Source organism: Urtica dioica, chromosome 12 (assembly GCF_054948205.1).
Source record: "Urtica dioica subsp. dioica isolate 48M chromosome 12, U.dioica_male_clone48M_v1_H2, whole genome shotgun sequence".
NCBI lineage: Eukaryota > Viridiplantae > Streptophyta > Magnoliopsida > Rosales > Urticaceae > Urtica > Urtica dioica.
Genome location: NC_142767.1, coordinates 16,694,046 through 16,718,173, shown reverse-complemented (window position 1 = coordinate 16,718,173; position 24,128 = coordinate 16,694,046). Strand labels below are relative to the sequence as shown.

The window sequence follows — 24,128 nt, the reverse complement described above, 5'->3', positions numbered from 1 at the left end:
TCTATGTCATATGAACTCGAAATTGAGTGATTCCAAATCCTACGGATTCGTGACGCCGAGATCTTCAAAAATAGATCCATTGTGTTTGATGAAAAATCATGTTTAATATCATAGATGTAGAAAAATCACGTTACTACATTAAATATGGAAATAACTGGCAATTTTTTAAATTATAAAAAAAATGGAAACGTAACTATGATGCATTAAACATAATTTTTCATCAAACACAATGGGTCTATTTTTGAAGATCTCGACGCCACGAATTTGTAGGATCTGAAATCACTCAATTTCGAGTTCATATGAGAAAGATACGAATTTTTGAAGTTTTGATGTAAAAAAATTATTTGAAAAAAAATAGGAGAGAGAAAGTGACGAATTTGTTAATAAATAAGGGCAAATCAGACCTTAATTATTGCCACATAAGCCACTTGGTTATATCCCTAAAAATTGTCAAACATAGACTAGATCCAAAATTACACGTGACCTAGTTACTTATAAATCTCTAAAGATAAAGACATGTAAATTAGGAAATTCAATACTAATAAAAGCTGCCTAAATAAATCTGGGTCAACACCAATAAAGTGAAGAAAAAAACTAAAAAGAGAAAGAACGGAAATTTGTATTTAGTTAATCTAAAGATCGACAATTAAAAAAAAAAAGTACCTAAAAATCAACTCAATTAAATTACAAAAAAGATAACAACTTAATTTAAAATTAGCATAAAAATAGAAAACATTTATTTTAGTGAAAAAAAATTAAAAATTATAGTCACTTAAATATGAGAATTTAAAAAAATTAAAACATATGAAGAGTATAACAGTAAAATCAGACGTAAATTAATGCAAGATCTAAGGAATATGGCTATTTAGTTAAGAGATCCAAAACCAAAAGTATGGCTATTTTTTAAGTGAGGTATAACTTAGTGGCCTATAATGTATAATTTCTCAATATTTAATGGTAACTACGATCATTTAAAAAAATTTCTTTACCAAAATTCACTAATTGCTTATAATTCCAAAATTATGATGAAATTTATCAATAAATACATATTTTGTTGACATGTTTGTCGATAAATACAATTATTTATTGACAAATACGTCAATAAATAATTATAATTTTGGAAATATAAGTAATTAATGGATTTTGGTCAACAAAAATTTAAATGGTCATCATTTTAACATAATCCTAATGAAGAATTATATATAAAAAAATAAAATAAAAAATCATTTCTTCTTTGCAACTAGGCTTAACTACATGAGACCCGAAAATTTAATCATCGTATTATAACAGCCCAAATTCTTCTTCAGTTTGGGACCATATTACTTAAACAGTTGGGGTCCCTAAACAGTTTAAACAACTTTTTAGAAAAAAAACAAGATACTACCTTCGATTACTCAAACAACCATGGTTTTGAAAAGAATGGTTAAACATCACACAAAAAGATAAATGGAAAAAGTTAACTCTGCTTATGCATAAATAATAGTACGTAGTAGAGGAGAAACTATAATTACAATAACTATTCTTGGACGTATCATAATTTTCAATCAATTGATTATCATTCTGAATTGTTTTAACTTTTAACTAAAACATTGTTATTGTCATCTTTTTTATTAATATTTAATATCTCACGTGATTCGATTTAGGGACAGACTTTATGATAGTATATAAGACCAAAGGTGGCAGATTCTTCAAATTTGATTGTCGGTCAAGGTCATCAAAAATTGATATGCATCCTCCGCCACCATAAAAGAGAAGCAAATGAATAAGAGGGGCGCGACGCGATTGCACTCGACGCACTTTCAGACTCTAGGCTCTTGTCTAGAGAGAGAGAGAGAGAGAGAGATCATATCGTCATAATTCTTGAAGGTGGGAGAACTTACATGACACTTTGGTTGAATGGGATATTTATAACGCCAATAAACTCGAGGAGGAGCAAGAGACTTTGAAACTAGAGTGCGGGGCGGTGTCGGGTTTTCCCTTCTTCTTTGTGTTGTGTTTAGGTTAGCTTTAGGGCCTCAAGCTTGAATTGGCAATTGGAGTTGGCCTTGAGTTTTGGTTTGTCTTTCAGATTTGGGCCTTGAGGTCCTTGTTTTATGGGTTGGGCCACATCTTATCTTTTAGTCGGACGGAAAAACGGCCCTATGACAAAAACATCTACGTAACTACATTCCCATTATATTATGCTTAGTTCACAAGTTCCGTGTAAAACCAAATGATCACTGAGATTAGGAACATCAATGAGAAGAAATATCTGATGATTTTCTTATTGCAAATCCAAACATAATTGAATCTCAATAAAATTGCGGTTCGTACTTCAAAGAACGGAATAATGTTTCTTGATATCTTACATAGTGAAATGAAAATACATTTTTGCCCAAAGCATTAAAAATTAGAGCCAGTCCCACTCCTTGAAAGAAGGGATAAGGTACAACGCTTCTACATTAAAGCATCTCGACGCATAAAATATGCTTGATTTTCTTGACACTTTATTTGAGAGATTAAGTAGGTTTGTCATCACCTAATATTCGTTTCTTGATATAAAATAATTATCTTGCAAATCAATGTTGATTTTTTTAATGACACGAAGAACCTACTCTCCGTCTCTTCATCTGTCTATATCTTAAACCCCAAACTTTATTTTATAAAATTGGTAGTTTTATATGTTTATAATAAATTGTTTTATTAAATAAAATACATAAACATAATCATGATAATTGTCAACGGATACTTTCTTTTAAGATAATTATATCTCGATAATCTTAGATAAACTCAAGACAATTAATTTTTATAAACTAACTAACCCAAGTTAAAACGAATTATATACATATATATATATATACACACATACACACACATTAATAGTGGGTTAAAACTTTTATATTTAAATTCATTATAATTAAAAATTTACGTGAGTATAATATAAATAATGTGCATATATTATATGTTGGTAATAAATATTATGTATTACAATATATAATATTATATTAATAACATTTGTAATATTAATATATTACATTATCATTCATATTTATATATGTTATAATCACAAACAATCATGTTATTACTTCATTCCATCCAACTAAACACGTCATTCCTACACAGAGCTCGAAACAACAATGTCTAGGATCTCACTTAATTTAAATAAGGATTAATTTTACTTTTGCCCCCTGAACTTATTGACAAACCACATACTTTATCCCGTTTTTTGTTTTGTAACAATCATTACCTTCAACTTTATTAATTTTTTCAAAACTAATCATTCCGTCAAATATTTAACGGATCTAACTAAAATATTGGGTAAAATCGTAAAAAAAAAGACATTTTTAATTTTTTTAACATTTAATATTAGCATTTACTCTCTCTCTCTCTCTCTCTCTCTCTCTCTCTCTCTCTCTCTCTCTCGTTTTAAGTAACATTGAAGTCGCTGTCACCGGGGGAAGGAAGGACGGAGAGCTGTCTGGCGAGGTCTTCGAGGAGAGGCGTCGGTTTTTTGTCGGAGAGGTTGAGGTATTTTTTGTTGAGAGAGAGCCATAGAGTGGCCGCGAATCGGGATTCGGGGTCATCGGCTTCTCTGTGTGTGTGTGTGTGTGTGAGGCCATGCTCTGTTTTTTTTTTTTTTTTTTTTTTTGTTCTTTGATTTGGTCTCTGTTCTTGGATTCGCAGGCCAGCAAAATACGTATTCGAGGACGCCGGTGCAGCGATTTGTGCTATAATGAAAAAGAAGATAATATATAGATATATATATATATATATTAAGAAAATTAATATATATTTGGCTTTTGTTGTTGTTGCCTTTCAGCCAACGCCCAAAATTTAAGGGTATATTGGTAAATTTATGTTTAAACTCATTTATACAATGACAAGTGTCAAATTCTGTTAGAAACATTAACGGAAGGATGAGTTTTGAAAAAGGTAAAAGAGTTGATGGTAATCGGTTGTTACGAAACAAAAAGCGGGACAAAGTCTGTGATTCATCAAAAAGTTCAAGGGGCAAAAATGAAATTAATCCTTTAAATAAATACATAATTAGTTTGTGCTGTTGAGTCATATATAGATTGAATTTGAATAGATAACATTAAAAATTGAATAAATTACTAGAATGCCCCTGAACTATGACCCGAGTCCACAATTGCCCCCTCATAAAAAAAGTGATCGTCTGTTTACTTTTAATTCTTATTTTATGTCGAAAACAGTCATTCCGTCTAATTTTCTCTCATTCTGTTATGTTTTTGCTCGGATTTTTTTCCACGTGAGCTTATTTCTTGGTGTAATGTCTAAAATGTTCTTAATGAACTTATCATGAATGAAAAAGAACTTACTGAATACAACAAAGAACTTTTTATTCCCATTTACATTATGATAAACAATCAAATGATCAATCAAATGATCAATCAAATAAATTAAATAATAATACAATGATCAACGTCATTGTCATCGCTCAGGAAGAAGAAGAAGAAGAGGGCTGAGCGAGAGAGAGAGAAAGGCCAAGAGAGAAAGAGAGCGAGCGGCTGAGAAATAGAGAGCGAGAGAGTGAGCGACTGAGGAAGAGGAAGCTCGGCCGACAGCAAGCCACCGAGACCGAGCACCACCCGCGCGCGCTCCGCCGAGGAAAAGAGCCGCCGCCGCGCGCCGCCGAGGACCCCGGACCGAGAGATCGCCGGGAAGAGAGGAAGAGAGTGCCGAGGAAGCTGTGTTCCGCAGAACATAGAACATAGGTGAGAAACCGATTTACCCTAAAATTGAAATTCGATTTCTAGGGTTTGATTTGAGGGTTTTCGATTTTGAGCGGATTTGTTGGTTTTGTTATGGGTTGGAGTGACTTTGGTGCGAGTTATGTTGAGAAATTGGTTCGATTTTGTATTTTGATGGATTTGTTTCTGAACTTGTATTCTGGTTGTGTGTTTTGATGGGTCTTTGTTAATTAAAATTTTTACCTCCTAATTGACACTTGGGTCTGGATGATTAAGTGCGGATTGATGGATTTCTTGTTAAGTTTGGTTGACGTTGTGTATCGTTGAAAATCAATGGTTGACGTTCAGCCCTCTTCTTCTTCGCCACAATCCACAGTCCGACGCGCACCTCGCCAGCCTGGCAGCGACGATCCGTGTAGCGGTGTGTCTCAACAAATCTAATGAGGATTTACCCCCTGGACTCGTACCTCGATTTCATTTCACCCCATGCACTCGGAATTGTTGTAGAACTAATCTCAGAACTTATACACGTGTTACAACTTGCCACTTCCGTCAGTATTTGGACGTTAAATTTAACTTTTTGATGACGTGACAATATTTTTAAATGATATAATACTATTTTCTATTATTTTAAATACTTTTAATATTTAAATAGATTAAATAATTAAATATTTTTTTATTATCTCTCCTCTCTCTCTCTCTCTCTTTCTTTTCTTCTTCCTCTCCTGGTTTTCCCCCACACCCACACCTGCTCGGCGACGAAATCCCGATTTTGGATTTGATAAGCGGTGCAAATGTATCTTCCTTGGGCCTCAGGCTTCTCGTACGCCATCAGAAGCGCTCCGACCACATCGCGCACATCCACGATCGACCTAAGCTTGTTCTCCAGCGTCTCGTAACCCTCTGCAACATCAACAAATAATCGTATATTCGCTCTTGCTTTTGGCTTTGAAATAATCGTCGCGCATTACCTTTGAAAAGCTTGAGAAGAACCAGAGTGGTTGCGTTGATGTTGGATTGAAGAACGGGTCCCAGAATCAGGGTCGGGCACACGGACACGACATCGAGCCCGGTCTTTTTCGAGAATTCGAACGCCTCGCTCTCTGCTTGGGTCTTAGAAAGGCAATACCAGTTCTGAATCACACGTGTTTTGAGGCATGTCCATGATTAGTTATGTGTTATGAAGCGCACAAACTAACAGCAATACTCAACTGTTTCTTTATTACCTTGGTAGCCCTGCAGAATTCTTGGTCGGACCAGCAAGTTTCGTCCATGGCCTTGTGCTTTGGCCAGTTTGGGTTCAGACCCACAGCGGCGCCGGAAGACACGTAGACGAGACGCTTGACTTTGGCCTCAAGACCCCCACTCGAAGACCTCATCGGCCTTGACTCCCTCGTGGATGAGCAGCGTGGCGTCGCCTCCGTCGTCGACGATCAGATCCGGTCCGCCGCCGGGACCCTAGTCCAAAGCCCTCTCCGTGCACCACCAGTACTCCTGGAGAGTCTCTCCCTTCCAGGCGAACACGGCGGCGGAGTCTCGGGCGATCGCCGCGGCGGCGTGGTACTGAGTCGAGAAGATGTTGCAGGTGTGCATGTGGGGGAGAACCAGGAGAGGAAGAAGAAAAGAAAGAGAGAGAGAGATGAGAGATAATAAAAAAATATTTAATTATTTAATCTGTTTAAATATTAAAAGTATTTAAAATAATAGAAAATAATATTATATCATTTAAAATATTGACACGTCATCAAAAAGTTAAATTTAACGTCCAAATACTGACGGAAGTGGCAAGTTGTAACACGTGTCTAAGTTCTAAGATTAGTTCTGCAACAATTCCGAGTCCAGGGGGTGAAATGAAATCGAGGTACGAGTCCAGGGGGTAAAAAAGGAATTAATTCATCTAATGAAAATAAAATAAAGAAATGAAATCACTACATTTACTATATTACCCTCAAAACATAACAGAATGAGAGAAAATTCGACAAAATGACTGTTTTCGATATAAAATAAGAATTAAAGGTAAACAGACGATCACTTTTTTTATGAGGGGGCAGTTGTGGACTCGGGTCATAGTTCAGGGGGCATTCCAGTAATTTATTCTTAAAAATTTCAATCTCATGTCTTGCCCTTTCAACTTAAATTCTCATAATCTCGAATGAATTTCCCACATAATTTGTGTTTGTTGTTGATTTTACATAGTTCGGAACAACAACAGTCTCCAACTACAAATTGGATCATGGAAATGAGTGCTTTTTATTTATTTATTTATTTATTTATAAACACTTTTGAACATTGTCACATTTGAGTATCGAGTAAGAATCATAAGCCATAGATTGGATGGACTCTTACCGGACGGACATGCAACTATATTTATATATGTTATAATCACAAACAATCATAATCATGTTATATAACCATTTGACTTATAGCATTTTATATAATAGTTAACTTTTTGTAAATTACCTGTAAATAGCAACCTCAATTTATTTACGGCACTCAAAAAGACAAAAAAAACTCAAAATAGACGGGAATGTTTTTTGGTATTTTTATTTTTTTAGTGCCGTAAATAAATTGAGATTGCTATTTACAAAAAAATATATAAAATGTTGGTTATTTAGCAATTCTTAGACTTTCGGTGGTTTTTTTTTTACTAATTCATTGAATTTTTCATTATCTAATTGATTTTCATAAACAAACATATAAATATGTGTTGGGCATTGCAACGGCCGACATCGTCAAGACGTTCTACAAAAAGGAGTTCGATGCGGGGATCAAATTATCGGTCCAACATTTGTTGACTTCTGCAAGATGGGTAGTGTCAAAAGAGCTTTGAAATTCATACGAGATGATGGGATAATATTATATATTGGTAATAAATATCATGTATTACAATATATAATATTATATTAATGTAATATTAATATATTACATTATCATTCATATTTATATATGTTATTGTATTATTACTTCATTCCATCCAACTAAAAATATCATCTTACTCATAGCTCGAACTCGAAACAGCAATGTGTAGGATCTCATTTAATTTAAATAAATACATAATTAGTTTGTGCTGCTAAGTCATATAGTGATTGGCTTTGAATATATAACATTAAAAATTTAAATCTCACGTCTCAACCTTTCAAGCTAAATTCCCATCATTGAAACAATTTTTGGCGTGTAGTGCATCTTATGACAAGTTCAAAAAAGAAGCTGGCCAGAAGATAGCTTAGGCTTATAAATTCAAAAATTTCAAAATCCAAAACAAACACAAAAACCCTACCATACAAAAGGTTAATAATATAAAGGCACACAGGAAAGAATAGCAACAATACACAAAAAAGAAAAGGAAAGGAAAAGAAAAGAAAAGAAAAAGAAAGGAAGTGTGGGTCTCTTTATAACAAAGATTAAAGAACAAAAAAGAGAAGTTAGAACATGGTTTGAAGGAACAAAATTATTATATGTGCGGTGGGTCGTATTAATCATTCAATGACCCCATGAAAAGTAGATCTTACCCGTTATATATTTCAACCTCAATTCAACCACATGTCAGTGAAATAATTAACTGTAACAAATTGAACCAACCCTAAGATTGTAACGTCTTTAATCTATTTCTACGTTAAATATTATGTTCATTATTTCTGTTGTCTCTCTCTTTGTTGTACAGCTTTGTCAGTCACCAAATCTAATCATAAACCACCGGAAAGAAGAGTAATCTTTAAAATATTGTATAAAGCTTAAATAAAGTTTTATTTTTTTTTATTTTTTTTTTATTTGAGAAAGACTCAATTGAAGTTTTGAGTCCGTGTGCAAATTTGGCATTCAAACCCTATTATAATAAATATGCTAACCTTAATATATTGATAATATATATATATATATATATATAATAATAATAATATATCTCATTAAGTCACTTTAAAAAAAAAAAAAAATTGTTGTATCGAAAATCACGATTCATGGAAAACAATGATTAAAACTATTTGTGTCTGTAATGTGCGGAGAACTTACGATTTTATTATTATTTTTTTTTTTTAATGAAGCTTTGTTGCTGCTGCGGTGGAGATTGAACCCACGACCACCACACAGGAGGTGGTGTGGTACGATTTTATTATTCATGATAATGAAATTTCACGAAACGTAGCAGTTTATTAGTTATGAATTTTTTTCCATTCTATTTTTTTTTATAGTAAGTCCATAAGATCTATTTTTCTAAATTAATTTCCGTTAAACAGTTTAAAGATATAGATTTTGTATCATTCAAAACAACTTCGGCCTTTAAAAAAAGAAAAGTTCGGCCAAACGTTTGAAAATTTAGAGCTAGAAGATATATTCGTATCAGTTGATATATTTAATATTAACTATATATGGAAATGACTTTTAACAGAGCTGACGAAAAATATGAAATAATGTCTCTGGGTCATACAACTAAACGTAACCTATGGGTCTAGTAATATAGTCAAAGTGATGTGACGACAGTCATAAGATACACTAGTTACACTTACGCGCTTTCATATCATGTAATATGAAAAATAAAATAGAAATATAAATGTTTTCATTGGCTTTGAAATTATTCTTAAAAAAAGTGTTCTTAACGGTAAATAGAGAAAGGACATTCGAAGCAAAATAAAATAAAATAAAAAAATAGAGAAGGCACATTGATTACGGAAAACAAGTGGTCCCAGAGCACATGTTTGACTTTCTACCATACTAATAGAACATAGGTGATTTAATTTTTTTTGTAATTTTGTAGTGTGGCTCAAAATCTTGGGTGATTTTTGGCGTACAAGTTATATCGTCATATTTTTGTAAAATAAGACTCTCCAACTAATTTGCATTAGGTTTTACTTGTTAAGCTGGTAATCCTATACAATTGTTATACCTGAAACGATTTGGATCTTTCTAGTTCATTTTTTTAAATTTTTTTAGTACACGAAAAAAAATCATTAAAAAACTCTCACTCAAGTGACAAAAGAATAATGTGATTACAAAATAGCTTTTTGGTCCACTAAAACCTCATTCATAGTGCAAAATAGGACAATCCCTGACCAATGTACAGCTGAACCCACTCTAAGCACAAATCGGACCAAATTGTCAGCTACAACATTATAAGAACGGAGAAAAAAGCAAAAATTAGAATACAAAAAATTTAAATACAATACCTTAATGTCTTCCAAAATCGTTCCCAACTATGTTGTAGGAGTATCACCACAATTAATTTCTCAAACCACCGCAAGACAATCTGATTGGATCACTACTCGGTCAACCCCGAGAGTCAAGACCAACCGGACTTCCCGTTGCCTCCGAGGCAATGACAAAGCCCCTATGATCGTGAAGAACACACTCGGTACCAAACCGACCTTCCCATCCGTCAATTGTCACATCGACACACCGAGGTGACTCATCGTTGGCGGCGACCACCTTGGGACCTCGTCCTTGCTGCTCTTCGGGTCGAGTGGCCGTGTTAGCCATTCTATAGTCATCAAGGAAGCCTTCAGAGACCACTTGTGTTTCCCGATCATCACCTTGTTCTTATGGTTCCAAATTTCTCACACCAAGATAACCAATAATTCAAATTTACATACTTCAATGGTGTTCAAGACGTTGATGAATATGCTAATGGCGTTCTCTCCCCAAATATCTTTACCCACGTCTCCGAAGCCCGCGAGTTTTCACACCTTTCGGGTCCAACGACACCCGAAAACACATGAGTCACGGTTTTCGGACTTCCAAGACATAAAGGGCAGCGGTCAAGTTTGGTACGCACCGGAATCCACCATTTGCACACTCTTCACGCGAAAAAGTTTCACCTTCGGAGGAATAGGTAATCTCCAAAAGTTTTCCCACCACGAGACAGTGATTGAACGGACAATATCTTTCTTGAATATATGAATATCTTTCACAATATTTCTAATTTTTAAATATCTCATAAATATCTATCTTTATTTATCATTATAAATAAAATCGTAAACAACTAAATTTAAGATTAAATGAAAATATAAAGAACAAAAAAAAATTCAAACAAGGAAAGTATGTAAAAATATATATTTTCATATTTAAAATAAGAAATAAAATAATCTTGATTTTTTTTTAATACATATGATAGTTCAAATAATTTTAAGAATTGCTCATGAACACTTGTATGAGAAATGAGTACATGTTGAAAAGAGCAAGAATACAAGTCGTTTTTTACTCTTGACAATTAAAAAAAAAGGTCGTTGAAAAAGAATAATGAGTCTCTCCCAAAAATAAATTAGAGCGTGTGTGATTTATACATATTTATTTAAGTTGAATTCTCGAATAAGTTGATTTTTTTTTGCAAGGATATTGTTTTCGTTTATATTTAAAATTTATCGGATTCATGAGATGCTCAATTAGGGTCATAGAAATGGATTTATGTTAGTTAGCTAGTGATGATGAAATCGTCGAGTCTAAAGTCATGTTCTCATGTGTTTGATTTATTAGTGAATTTTTTTCTTCACAGAACAAGATCAAGTGATATTTACCAAACTATAATACCACATTATGTGTTTTTTTTTTAATTACTGTTTAGTTATGTTATTCTCATCTCTTACTTTACAATTATTTGTAGAAATTGTCGCAATATATTCCAAGACACTCTCCGGAAATTGAAGTAAATTAATACTCCTTAAATCTCTAGTAAAAACCTGTCTCACCGATCCATAGTAAACATAAAAAAAAAAAAAAAAATCGTATCAAGCAGAAACTCAACAACGATGAGGGTGTAAATGCTTTATTATGCTAGAATTTAAGTATATAGGACCTAAATACAAAAAAAAAAAAAAAGGAAAGAGAACTAACAGTTAATTTAATTACCTACCACAAAAGGAATAGAAATAAAAATCACCGTCGGTGAGCAAAAAAAAAGACAAAAAAAGCAAAATATAAAAGTCATAAAAGCACGGTCCCACAATCCCACGTGTAATAGAACGAAAATTCCAATCGAAGAATGACGACGATTCTATCTCATTTTGGGACCCACAAAACCTAAAAACCCCGAAAAAACCCCCCCGGAGAGAGAGAGAGAAATAGAAAGCGAAAAAGAAAGAGAGAGAGAGAGAGAGAGCTCTCAAATTTTCAGTTGGTAAGACACGACCTCTGTCTCTGCTCTCCAAGCATGCAAGCACCGAACCATGACTTATTTACCGAGTTTGCCACTCAGACCTCTCTACTTCTCTCCTCTCGCCTAGTCCTATTCTCCGACCTTCTCCGTCAATGGCGGTCTCAGCCTCCGAGGTCGATTCAGTGCTGCGATTCCTGAGGACCAACGGCCTGGCCGACTCCGAGTCCGCTCTCAGGGCAGAAATGGCCGAAAACTTCAGCGAAGCCGATCTAGGCTGCTCCAATTACGAGAAGTTCGTTTTCCCGATGATTCCTCCTCCGCCGCCGGTGAGAATTCCGGCGATTCCGCGGCGGTCTGCTGAGGTTCCCGTCGCCTGTGAAGGATTCTCTGGATCCAGCTCGGTGAGTTCTTCGGAGGATGAGTTCGTTAGCTTGGGCTCTTCCACTTCGGATATTTGCTCTTCAGGTCAATTTAGAAAAATTTCTGTTGTGATGTTTTTGAATTCTGTTTTTGGTTTGTTTTCATGGAAAAAAGAAGAGGAAACGAGATTTCTTAGTCGGAAAGTACTAAAAAGTCTTAATGCTCGTCGATATTTCACACCGCTCACGCTGATCAGTTCAGAACTTTTAAATTTAAATTGAAGATACAAAGTTTCTGATTCTGATACCTTACGGAGATAAAGAGCTTACCTGACTTGTGATGATTATCCATTATTGATGAAATAAATATATATATTTGAGTTTTGTTTTTTAATAATTCTGTTTGAAATTAAGACAAAAGAGCAATTTTTTCATCTTCTTTCCAGATTTCACGAATCCGTACGGTATTAAATTGACTAGTCGAAGATATTTAGAGTGTTCTTCGGACGACATGTCGCAATTTGACACAGCACGCGATTATCACGATTTCGATATGCAAAACGATCTGTTTTGGTACAACGAGAAAGACGGCGGAAATTTCGTGACTCCCTCGTTTGAAGGACCCGAGTTCTTGGGTTGTCCCACAGAGGACAAGTTCATCATGACCCTCGATCTACTACACAACCAGAGTGATCTAAATCATCATCCATCAGAATTGTTAAGTCCTGATTATTTGGACAAGACATGTGATTTTAGTACTGTTACCGCGAACCGAGAACCCGGCTCGGACTATCATCACTTTGGCCAAAGAAAGAAGCATGAAGAAGAAGAACATAAATACTCGAGTGTGAAACGGAGTTCGTTGGAGAATTTCGATGTTGGGGATTCTAATACTTATAATTGGTGGAACGAAAGATTCGAAGTTTCTGAGAAAAATTCAGTGTTGAAGGGTATTGACACGACGTTCGAATTGGGAGATCGGGACGCCAAGGATGAAGAGATCGTGAACGAGCCCGAGGATGGGACGAACAAGGACGGAGATGATGAGGCCGGCAATGAGGTTTCACTTTATTCAGCTTGCGAGGAAGAACACGAAGTGTTTGAGCTCAGAATTGTTCACCGAAAAAACAGGTTCGTTTTGAAATCAGAGAGGAAAATAGTTCCAGATAAAGAGTTGATACTTGCTAGTATATTGGTGTTTTTGACATAGCCCGTTGTGTTAGATTCCGTGAGCCAAATTCCTTTTGGCCCGGCTCGAAAGTCTCGCAGTGCAAACCAAAAAGTGATTACTTTTCCAGGATTTAATAGGATTGCTCGTTCCTTTCTTTCAACCTGTTTATTTTTCGAACAATAATTTGTATTTAATAGAAGCATAGGCTTGGTTGAGGCTTTTTCAACCTGTTTAAATTTTCCCACAATCTTTGTTTTCAGGGTTTTCTCTATTGTACCAATTTTCAGTACAGAGAATTCTTCCCTGTTCACGTAGATTTTTTTTTTTTTTCGTCAAGAGTTTTCCACGTCAAATCTGTTTGTTCATGCTTTATCATTAGTTGGTTATATAACAGTTTGAAATAGATTGTTATTTGCGATACGGTGTCTACAGGACTGGGTTTGAAGCGAGCAAGGATTTTGAAATCGTGATAAATACGGTCATTGCCGGTAGATATTATGTGACGGAGTACATAGGCTCTGCTGCTTTTAGCAAGGTGGTTCAGGCGCGCGACCTTCACACCGGTGTCAATGTTTGCTTGAAGATCATAAAGAACGACAAAGAGTTCTTTGATCAAAGCTTGGATGAGATCAAGCTTCTCAAGCTCGTCAACAAGCACGACCCGGCCGATGAGCGGCACATTTTGCGGCTCTACGATTACTTCTATTATCAGGTATATATCAGTCGAAACTCATTCTCGGTTTGGTTTCTACTTTTTGGATTTCGGATAAATCGCTGCTCTAATGCTCTCTTGTCGATCAAATTTCGTAGGAGCATCTCTTCATCGTTTGCGAGCTCCTCCGGTCAAACTTGTACGAGTTTCAGCAATTCAATCAAGAATCTGGCGGAGAAGCCTACTTTACGTTGAGAAGATTGCAGGTGTGAAAATTAGTAATTCCTTCTACTTCTGTTTGTGCATGTCTGAGTGTTTTAAGTCATGGTCTCAGACTGGCCTCTAAATCGGACTGGACTATTATTAACTGTTTAGAAAATTGAGACCGTAACCGACCAAATAAGAAAATAAATCAAACCGGACTAAAGCATATTAGGCTGGTTTGGTCTTGTTTCAGACCTTTTTTCATATGTTTTTATTTTTTCAAATTTAACCAGAAAAGTAGCTTAAAAAATGAATTATCGTATGTTTTAATATAGGGTCCATTAGGAAAATAGCCGACTTAAACGCTTGATATTGCTAAATAGCCAACGTTTGGTAAATCTTAGGTAAATAGTCATTTTCATGTATTTACAGACGTAAATCGTAGATAAATAGCCACCTCCATATATTAGGCAACGCCATTATTTACGGCTATTTACCAAACGTTGGCTATTTAGCAATGTCAAATGTTTAATTTGGCTATTTTCCTAATTTTTTGTTTATTATAACATGCTAACAGTTAACATGTTAAGTCATACTTAGTCTGGCCTAAACCACGATTTCAATATTGGAAACCGGACTGGACGTTTTGAAACTGGTTTAAAAAAAAAATTGGACAAAACGTAATTAGAAAAGGCCACTTAAGACCTAACCCGCGGTTTAAACGACCTCCGGTATGGTCAGGTTTACCTTTTTTTTTTTGGCACACTGCACAACACAGATTTTCTAGCGCTGAGAGTTTGCAAGGCATTTTTGATGGTCTTGTTTTTCATTTAAGTTAAAAAAGTTGAATTGCCTTTCCGACAGATTGTGACACGGCAGTGTTTGGAGGCGCTAGAATTCCTGCACGGATTGGGAATTCTTCACTGCGATCTGAAGCCCGAGAATATCCTGATAAAAAGTTACAGTAGATGCGAAATAAAAGTCATCGATCTCGGAAGTAGTTGCTTTGTGTCGGACAACCTGTGCATGTACGTACAATCTCGCTCATATAGAGCCCCCGAAGTCATCCTAGGCCTACCATATGACCAGAAGATTGACATGTGGTCTCTTGGCTGTGTTTTGGCCGAGCTGTGCTCCGGGGAAGTATGTTCTCTTTCTCCTTTGGTTCATAAGAGAAGCCGATTTTATAGATTTCTATAGATATTCTTTTCACGATGAAACAGGTGCTATTTCCAAATGAAGGGGTTGTTACGATTCTTTCTCGGATGATTGGAATGTTTGGTCCGATCGATGTGGACATGTTGGAGAGAGGGCAAGAGACAAGCAAGTACTTCACTGAAGAGTTCGATCTCTATCACGTGAACGAGGTTAGTTTCCGCTTGGCTGTTTGGAAAATACGGTGTCGACATTTTGACCCCTGTTCCTTCTTTTCTCGGAAGTTTCCTCCCTGAACTTATATTTTTGGCACTTTCTTTACAAATTAAAATAGATATATACACTTTTCGTTCGATATTTTTCTTAAAAACTTGTGTTTGATCAATAAGATAGGCAATGACATATCTTAAAATTACATGTTTCGAAATCGAATTTTGAAGTTGCAGAAAATACATGCTCATGAAAAGAGAGAGAAAAAAAACAGAAAATTAGGAAAATAGCAAACTTAAATGTTTGGTATATGGAAGTGGCTATTTACGTCTGAAAGTTGTTATTTACCTAAGATTTACAAAACGTAGACTATTTAGCAATATCAAACGTTTAAGTTGACTATTTTCTTAATGGACAAAAAAAAAAAAAAAACCCAAATAATTCCATATCAAAAGCCATTAAAAAAAAAAAAATCATTTTCATGACTCTCTCTCTCCAAATCCCATGATGACCCTCTAAACTAGATCTTAATGGGAATGTGGAATACTTGAGAATTCTACTTTCATAGCGCTCTCCAAGGTGTGGACTTTGATGATTAAATTTACATGCAAATATGGACATTATTATAATAATCAGGAGACAGACCAACTGGAACGCATAATTCCAGAAGAAAGTTCGTTTGAGGATCACCTTGGAGTCATCGATATCGGGTTCATTGACTTTGTTAGAAGCTTACTAGAGATAAACCCCCAGAATCGTCTAACAGCCAAAGAAGCATTACAACATCCATGGCTTTCTCATATTTACTGGTCCAATCCATGCTGAGATATCCTACACCTTCAATTTTGGTTTTTGTACACATCATTACTACAATACACACACACGACTGCCATGTTCTTTTTTTTTTTTTTTTTTTTTTGTGTATTATCATTATATATTTTCAAGCTGTTATTAATAAAAATTATTTTTTCCTCGTTCTGTAAACCCTGAGAATTTTGTACATTACCAAGTTATTATGCAATGGAAGAAAATAGTATTAAAAAATATATATATATATCTATGATGAGAGGTGACTGAATCTAAACGATTATTTAGTGAACTGAATCAGAAGTCGTTAAATTCGTTACATTGGAGTTGGACTCGAAGAACTCTTCTCTCGTTCTCACTGTTGATGTTTTTGGGATTGTGGGAAAAAAAAAAGAGCTAAGCCTAAAACCCCACGTGCGTACTCACAATAGAAAATGTCAAATCAGATAAATTGTGAACTTAAAATAGAAGCGGAATGTACATGTACGTGATAATTAGTATGTGGATTTCAGTTCCTTCTGGATATTTTCCTTTTTCGGCGAGTCAGCGAAAACGGCAACTAATGATCAGCAGCGCTAGCCGTATACCCAGCTCTATATTTGACCAGGAAAAATAAAAAAAGGTTTTTAATTTTTTTTTTACTTCTGTTGATTCTGTCCAATAGAATATGTTAATAATGTTGACTTGAATAATTTACTTAATTGTTTGTGAAATGCGAATAAATGTTAATACAATAAATTTTCTGAGAGAAATGTTATACAATTTTTTTTTATAAATGTTATACAATTATGAAGCATTCACTCACTGTCAATATAATACTTTAATAAATAGTATAATAATGTCATATGTAGACATTTTTTTTTTTTTTTTAAGTACGTTCGTGATAAGCATCAAAACGTTGATCAAGTTAAAGCCTATTCAAGATTACGTGTCTAATGATTTCTCAAAAAAAAAAAAAAAAGATTACGTGTCTAATGACTACAAGTTTTCAACTTCTTCTTCTTTTTTTTTTAGGAAAAATTATACAAAATATCCCTTTGAAACTTGTTAATTAGCAAAATAGTTAAAGTTTCAACTTTTCAACAAAATACTAAATTTACATTTCAAAACTTTTTTTGACAGCCAGGATTAAAATTTTTTACGATTATTATAAGCAGTTTATCTCTTTCAAAAAAATTAATCTTAGGGTAAAAAAAATTTTGAAACCAAATTGCTGCACATTTTAACTATTTTAAACTTTGACTATTTTGTAAATTCATAAAGTTATTTAACAACATCTATCTTTTTTTTTTAATGAATATGATATTTCCAACCCTATTACATAAGCCACCAAAAAAAAATTATATAATATTCTACGATAATTTATTTATTTATTTACCGTATATTTTTATTTCAATCATTTTCGCAGGTGATTTAACGGAAGAGAATAGAATTAGTAGGGCAAAAATAACAGGAAGAAGAAGAAAGAGAATAGGACAAAGATGTTAGAGTCATTTTTTAACAGACAGACAGAGAGCCCAAAGGTTGTCTCTTTCTATTGGCCTCAGGCCTATCACGAGTCACGATTCACTCCCTACTTTTCTCCGCCACCCATTCTTCTCCCCACACGCGCTCCTTCCTCGCGTGAACTTCACGTTTATTTTCTTTCCACTCATAAACCCTTTCACTCGCATCCTATGCGCGTGTCCCACTTCTCTCTCTCTCTCTAGACTTCTTCGAATCGCCATTGCCGAGAGAGAGAGAGAGTTTTGTTCGATTGGTTTTCGATCAAAATCTATAGATATACGTATTTATAAATATATATAGGTTAGCGGAGTCTACACGTTAACAGCGAGGCGAGCTTGAGAAACAGAGGTCGTTAATGGCTGCGACGGAGCTGGGCCAAAGCGACGTCGTGTACTCGCCGAGAGGCGTGGAGGCTTGGAGAGCTTTGGTGAACTGGCTCGGCTTCTTCTTCCAGATCTTTCATCAGATCCTCAGAGCTCTCGGTCATCTTCCTCTTCTTTCATCTTCTTCTTCGGCTTCTTCCTCTTCTTCCTTCAAGCCCTTGTCGGTAATCGAGTTGCCGGAGCACGAACTTCCGGCGGAATCCGCCCTGCTGATCGCCTCGCCTCGTGATTCCCACGACCGCCACGAGAAATTCACGGTCAAACTCATTATTTTCCCTTTTTTCTAGGGTTTTAGCTTCGTTAGTGTTCTTTTATGCAGAGAAATGTTTTTGCGATTCCGATTGAGATAGAGTTCGCCGAAGTAAAACGTTCTGGTCTTCTAAGATTTTTCCAGGCATTTGGGGACTTTGTTTGGTCGAAATTCGAAACTTATGGAGTACAAGTAGTTAGTTCACAACAGGAATTTGATGTTACTTTAAGAAATGGAAAAGCAAAAAGAAAAGAAAGATGCGATTATTCTTTGTTTCGCTGATGTTTGTGCTGAGAAAAGAGTGCTTTTTTGGCAGATTGTTCTTGACTTGGACGAGACTCTGATTTGTGCCTATGAGTCGTCTAGTTTGCCTCCTGGTGTCCGGAACCAAGCTACTGAAGCCGGCTTAAACTGGTTCGAGCTCGAATGTATATCTTCTGATAAGGTATCTTTCTCTTTTCACTCTGGTTTTTCATTTTACTAATCTAGTATTTGAGTTCAATGGTGGCAGAAGATTATTTGTCTGAGCTTTTATGTTTGTGGGGTTTGAAGGAGAGTGAAGGCAGGCCAAAGGTCAATTACGTCACAGTCTTTGAGCGCCCAGGATTGCACGAGTTCCTGAAGAAAATCAGGGAATTCGCCGATCTCGTGCTATTTACTGCTGGTCTTGAAGGTTTTGCTTGTTTCCCATCAAAATATCAACTTTGCTGAGACTTCCTTTTTTTTCTTCTTCTTATATCTCCATTATTGTTGTTGGACATGACCACAGGTTATGCCAGACCACTTGTTGATAGGATAGACAAGGGGAATTTGTTCAGCCATCGGCTTTATCGGCCTTCCACGTGCAGCACGTAAGTACTGGTTCACAGTTTTTCAGTTTTCGTTGTTTGTATGGGAATTAATTGGTCTCCGAATTTTCGTTTGCGATAAAACTGTTCTGTGTGTGATACAATGTCCAGAATTCCATATGAGAAGGACTTGTATCTCGAAATCCATTGTCAGTCTTTTCTCTTATGCGTTCTGGTCAAAATATTTTTTTTTTTCGAATTTGCTCTTGCTCTTATCAGTTTTGCACCACACAAGGCGATGGTAACAAATCATATGAGGAAAATAACATCAACATGATTGTTTCAACTTTGCATCCCGATTTTTTATTTTTATTTTTTGTTTTGTTAACAGGGAGTATCGCGAGCACGTCAAGGATCTGAGCTGCGTTTCGAAGAACATGTCCCGAATGGTAATCGTCGACAACAACCCATTCAGCTTCTTATTGCAACCCGTCAATGGAATCCCATGCATTCCGTTTTCTCCCGGGTCGCCACACGACACACAGGTCTTTTTATAACCCTGAACTTTTTCCCGATTTCCTAACACACCCCTCTGATCTATCGGATTTATCTTTCTTTATTTTTTTGGAATTTCCGTTGATCAGCTAATGGACGTTCTTCTTCCACTGCTCGAAGAGCTATCTCTCCAGAAAGACGTAAGGCCTATGCTCTACGAGAAGTTCCACATGCCCGAATGGTTTCAAAAGCAAGGAATCCCTTCAAAGTGTTGGACTTCGGTAGAAGGAGGATGGAACGACTGAGAAATCTCTCGCTCTTCCATGCGGATCTTTAGCCGATCAACGCGGTGTCTCATTCCCAACATCAACGGAAAGGTATTTTGATGAATTACGAAAATCGCCGCGTCATTATTGTTGTATAGTGTTGTGCCGTCATTTGTCTTGTGTACATTTTCTTAGAAGATTAAAATAATCTGATTCTTGCACAACTTTGTTTATAGGCTTGCTTTTTCGTTCGCTTGGTTTTTGTTTTTAGTGGTGGAACTTCTGTAATTGTTATCAATAATTATTAGTTGTTCCTTCTTCTCATTTAGCTCCTTGATTGTTCTGCAATCTTAAGCAAAGACACTGAAAAATATGTATTAGTTGCCGAATGAATTCTCTCTGTCTAAATGCTTTTATTCGTGATTCTCGACGCTAAAGTAATTTAACATATAAAAGCATTTTCTACTTTATTCATAAAATATTATAAAATAAAAAAAACTTTTTATACTTTGTCCTTGTATCGTTGGATGTGGGAGTTATAAATCATTGGGGTCCCTTGTTAGAACTTAGAACTCAAATGATTTATATCCTTTACATTCCAACAATGTCAACTATTTGAAGCTTGTGACCATTTTTGTTTTGTGAATTGTGGATAAGCTATGTGTGCTCTAGAAATCACCATAAAAACAAATAATAAAAATTCGATATAGCTTATCATCGCGGACGTTAGTTTCAAGAGTTATAACAACAACGCGAATAGTAACTTCATAAAATGTAAAAGTAGGTTGTACACAAGAAAATGTCGTAATAAACCAATAATCGAATTCATCCTAATTCAAAATCCGGTGCCACGTGAAAATCTATTTTGTTATTCGGATGTAACTGAAGTGAAGTAAATTATTATATACTCACTAGTAAGAAAACAACAATATATTTTGGCTCATGGAAAAGTAAGTTGGGCTTGCCTTCGACATTCCAGTTCGAAACCAGATTTCCTCCCATTAATTTTTAATTCACATGTACCTTCATTGAAAAAAATTGTTTGGAGTTTGTGGTCAAATCCAAATATGAGGCACTGATGGAGAAATAGGAACGGATTTCCGTTGTGCTATTGTCCTTGTTGCGAAGTAATTTGATTTAAAGAATACATTTAATTAAAAATTGGTTTTAAAAAATGGATATTAGTTTTGGTGAACTGAATGCCAAATTTTAGGTTTGGATTAGCTCGATCTGATCACTGGTCCAAAATTATATGAACCGATAATTTGAATTCTACTAAAAAAAAAAAACACGAACCGAATTGATTCAGTTTCACCTATAATAAAAAAAAAATACATAAATATGTAAAGATAACTAAAAATTGACCGGTCCATTTTGCAGTTTCACGCATTCCTCTATAGTCTATACTGCCGTAATATTAACCGCTAGTTGATTTTATACATAAAAATAACAAAATAAAGCGACGTGACAGTAAATATTAAGCGGTAGTGTGATAAATATATTACTGATAATGGACAAATGTTAACGAGAAGCTTTAATTTTTCTATTAAAGAAAAGCTTTACTTTAATTGCATAAAAAAAATGAGCTATTCTTCAGCCTCTCGGAAGCAGACCGACAAAGTGTTAGAAGTAATGGTATCAAGAGTGACCCTTTACAGCTTTGCATGTACCTAATCAAAGCTGGTTTTGCAAACATTAACAGCTCAACTGACTTCGTTTTCAATCCACCATTAGTTCTATGTTTTATTTATTTATTTTATTTTATTTATGAATATTCTTGATATTTCATTTTTTAAGGGTGATAGACCCACCTTAATTTCGAATAGCATGCTAAATTGAAACATTCCAGGTTTTCATAACGCTATTCAATCCATAAACTAGTTCTCTTTATTGTCTTTGTCTTGTCATGTATTATTTCTAACTTCCAAATAAAAACAATTAAGTTGAAGTACAAGATCACCATAACTTTGTACTACCTGTCTCAAGTTATGTATTTCTGCAAAATAATAATAATGGTGATAATAATATTTACAAAAAAATGTCTACACAAGCCACATAAACGCTAACAATTGTGTTTTAACCAACATTTCGTTAATAATATGTAAATAGCCAAGATGCTTACGTGTCATCTCATTAATTAACTTTGTTTTACACCTTTGCCCTTATTAATTCGGTCACTAATTATAATTTAGGCAGTGTTTTTTTTTTAATTTTGAATCAAACCGATTAGGAAAGTAGTTAACGTGTTTTTTTTTTAATTTTTGGACGTGTGGATTTGGAAAATTTTAGCGGTTGACTTTAGCTAATTAGTTTTTATTTTCGTGACAAAACATTAAATACAATCTGTAAATATATTATTCATTTATTGATATTATTTTGTTTTCATTTTGGCGATAATTATGATCCTTGTTTGGCCGCCAATTGTATTTCAAATTTTACAATTATTTGGTGTTTCATAAAACAGTAATTTGAACGTCCATTTTTTTTTCTCACTGTTCATACCCCGACGCTACACCATGGATGATGGTTCTTCATTTTCGCTCACAGAGTCTGGTAAGTTTTTTATTTTATTTTTCAATAATAGCACCCTTTTGCATTCTGCCGACTAATTTTTTTTCTTTTTTTTTTCAGTGAAATTATTTGAGCAACAATGTCATCAATCAACGACAGAATTGTTGCCTAATTGTAGTGAAGAAGTTTCTGCTCCATAAATTGTTTTGTATGATGAACCCGATTTGAGGAATTTTTCTATGAATTTTGAAATTAATGTCAATAATGTATTTAGACGCAAAGATGTTCTTCAAACGGCCATTAGTATGACTGCTATTCGCAATAATTTTGAATTCAAGGTGTTTAGATAAAGTAAAACGTATTATTGCATTGGTTTTCGAATGTTCAGTGTTCTTGGAAGATGAATGCGTCGGTTTGCAAGAAATCTGGATTGTGGGTCATAAGGTCATATTTAAAGATCATACGTGCTATGGACAATCAATTGTGCACAAGAATAAATACGTGTCTTCTGTTTTATTAGCAAATGTATCAAATATGATTTCAAAATCCCTATAGCCATGTGACTATATACCTATATAACCCCTAATATTAATCATTTGTCAAAATATGCTTTAAACAAACGGCGGGTATTTTTTTTTTTTTTTTTAAATTGACCATGATTCACAATATATATAAACATAATATATCGTAAGTCTACGACACTGTTACACAAACAAACACCAAATCAAACTAAAAAATTAAAACAATAGCTGAAAACTTAAAAAAAACTAAAAATTTCGAGAACTCCCCAGTATACAACTTGTACCTAACCATTTTCTTTAAAAAAATATGCAGAGCTTCCATTGAACTTAGTCTTTGGCATTTCTCTAAGTTGGGCAGTAAAGTATAAAATTTACACTTCAAGTCTCGATTTCTTTCGAATAGTTTATGATTGAGATACCATATTATTAATTTATTGACAATCGCCATCGCAAATCAACCGTTTTACCCTCGACGTGTGGCCGGTCACATTGAGCCCTTTGACATTGAAATCTTTCAAAGCGGTCACTTGATGATATCGGGGCCCTTTTGACGTGCTCACGATACGTTGTGTATTTTTCGGAATACCTCTGTAAGAGAAACAAAGGGGGCTCGACTAAATCAGGGACCTTGGGCGAGAGGGAAAAAAATGTGTTTTTGTAAATATATAATAAAATGAAAAACTACATGCATGACAATAAAAAAAAAATTCCTTTTTTATTTGCTACTTTTTTTTCTTCGCTATCTAATCACGGGTTTTTTTTTTATTTTTTAAATGTTTTTTTACTTCTTTTTTTCTAACTTGTAATCAATTTTTTTTAATATCGCAAAATCACTTGTAAAAAGTATACACCAGTGAACGAAATTTGTAAAACAAGCAGGGCCATCTCTTATGCTAAGCCAAGTAAGCAATCGCTTAAGGCCCATTTATTTTCGAGGAAAATTAAACCTCAATTTAAGTCTCAAATTTTGGTAAAACAAAGTCCAGATTTTTGTATTAATCCAACAATATATTAGGAAACACAAATAGGTCGGATTTTTTTATTTATTTCCTTTTGTAATCAATATGCTTGTAATGAGTAA

At 34.7% G+C, this 24,128-nt stretch overlaps 3 protein-coding genes across 4 annotated transcripts; 2 read left to right on the top strand and 1 right to left on the bottom strand.

Moving 5' to 3' along the window:
- Positions 1 to 3,405: 3,405 nt before the first annotated feature.
- On the bottom strand, positions 3,406 to 6,070 carry LOC149379651 (cinnamoyl-CoA reductase 1-like). Its single transcript, XM_089604048.1, has 5 exons — positions 5,918 to 6,070; positions 5,663 to 5,825; positions 5,440 to 5,594; positions 4,540 to 4,688; positions 3,406 to 3,571 (listed from the first exon to the last, which is right to left on the bottom strand). Exons 1-5 carry the CDS (start codon positions 6,068 to 6,070, stop codon positions 3,406 to 3,408), a joined length of 786 nt encoding a protein of 261 aa, XP_089460174.1.
- A 5,653-nt stretch (positions 6,071 to 11,723) lies between these two features.
- Positions 11,724 to 16,566, top strand: LOC149379650 (Protein kinase superfamily protein). 2 transcript variants are annotated; one of them, XM_089602484.1, is made up of 7 exons: positions 11,724 to 12,234; positions 12,575 to 13,259; positions 13,732 to 14,011; positions 14,110 to 14,217; positions 15,020 to 15,298; positions 15,379 to 15,522; positions 16,157 to 16,566. In XM_089602484.1, exons 1-7 carry the CDS (start codon positions 11,922 to 11,924, stop codon positions 16,343 to 16,345), a joined length of 1,998 nt encoding a protein of 665 aa, XP_089458610.1. In that variant the 5' UTR covers positions 11,724 to 11,921; the 3' UTR covers positions 16,346 to 16,566. The 2 variants fall into 2 exon arrangements, with proteins under 2 accessions (XP_089458610.1, XP_089458611.1); XM_089602485.1 differs by having other exon boundaries at positions 12,034 to 12,170.
- Positions 16,567 to 17,880: 1,314 nt separating this feature from the next.
- LOC149379649 (Haloacid dehalogenase-like hydrolase (HAD) superfamily protein) lies at positions 17,881 to 20,339 on the top strand. Its single transcript, XM_089602486.1, has 6 exons — positions 17,881 to 18,473; positions 18,783 to 18,911; positions 19,019 to 19,139; positions 19,236 to 19,317; positions 19,646 to 19,799; positions 19,899 to 20,339. Exons 1-6 carry the CDS (start codon positions 18,189 to 18,191, stop codon positions 20,052 to 20,054), a joined length of 927 nt encoding a protein of 308 aa, XP_089458612.1. The 5' UTR covers positions 17,881 to 18,188; the 3' UTR covers positions 20,055 to 20,339.
- Positions 20,340 to 24,128: the final 3,789 nt, after the last annotated feature.

What these genes read in the sequence shown, in the direction of transcription:
- LOC149379651 (XM_089604048.1), bottom strand. Translation starts at nt 6,070, where the DNA reads ATGAGGTCTTCGAGTGGGGGTCTTGAGGCCAAAGTCAAGCGTCTCGTC. An exon ending in AATTCTGCAGGGCTACCAAG is followed by an intron (nt 5,826 to 5,917) that starts GTAATAAAGAAA and finishes CGTGTGATTCAG; the next exon opens with AACTGGTATTGCCTTTCTAA. An exon ending in TCTTCTCAAGCTTTTCAAAG is followed by an intron (nt 5,595 to 5,662) that starts GTAATGCGCGAC and finishes TTGATGTTGCAG; the next exon opens with AGGGTTACGAGACGCTGGAG.
- LOC149379650 (XM_089602484.1), top strand. Translation starts at nt 11,922, where the DNA reads ATGGCGGTCTCAGCCTCCGAGGTCGATTCAGTGCTGCGATTCCTGAGG. An exon ending in ATTGTTCACCGAAAAAACAG is followed by an intron (nt 13,260 to 13,731) that starts GTTCGTTTTGAA and finishes CGGTGTCTACAG; the next exon opens with GACTGGGTTTGAAGCGAGCA. An exon ending in ACGATTACTTCTATTATCAG is followed by an intron (nt 14,012 to 14,109) that starts GTATATATCAGT and finishes CAAATTTCGTAG; the next exon opens with GAGCATCTCTTCATCGTTTG.
- LOC149379649 (XM_089602486.1), top strand. Translation starts at nt 18,189, where the DNA reads ATGGCTGCGACGGAGCTGGGCCAAAGCGACGTCGTGTACTCGCCGAGA. An exon ending in CGGCCTTCCACGTGCAGCAC is followed by an intron (nt 19,318 to 19,645) that starts GTAAGTACTGGT and finishes TTTTGTTAACAG; the next exon opens with GGAGTATCGCGAGCACGTCA. An exon ending in GGTCGCCACACGACACACAG is followed by an intron (nt 19,800 to 19,898) that starts GTCTTTTTATAA and finishes TCCGTTGATCAG; the next exon opens with CTAATGGACGTTCTTCTTCC.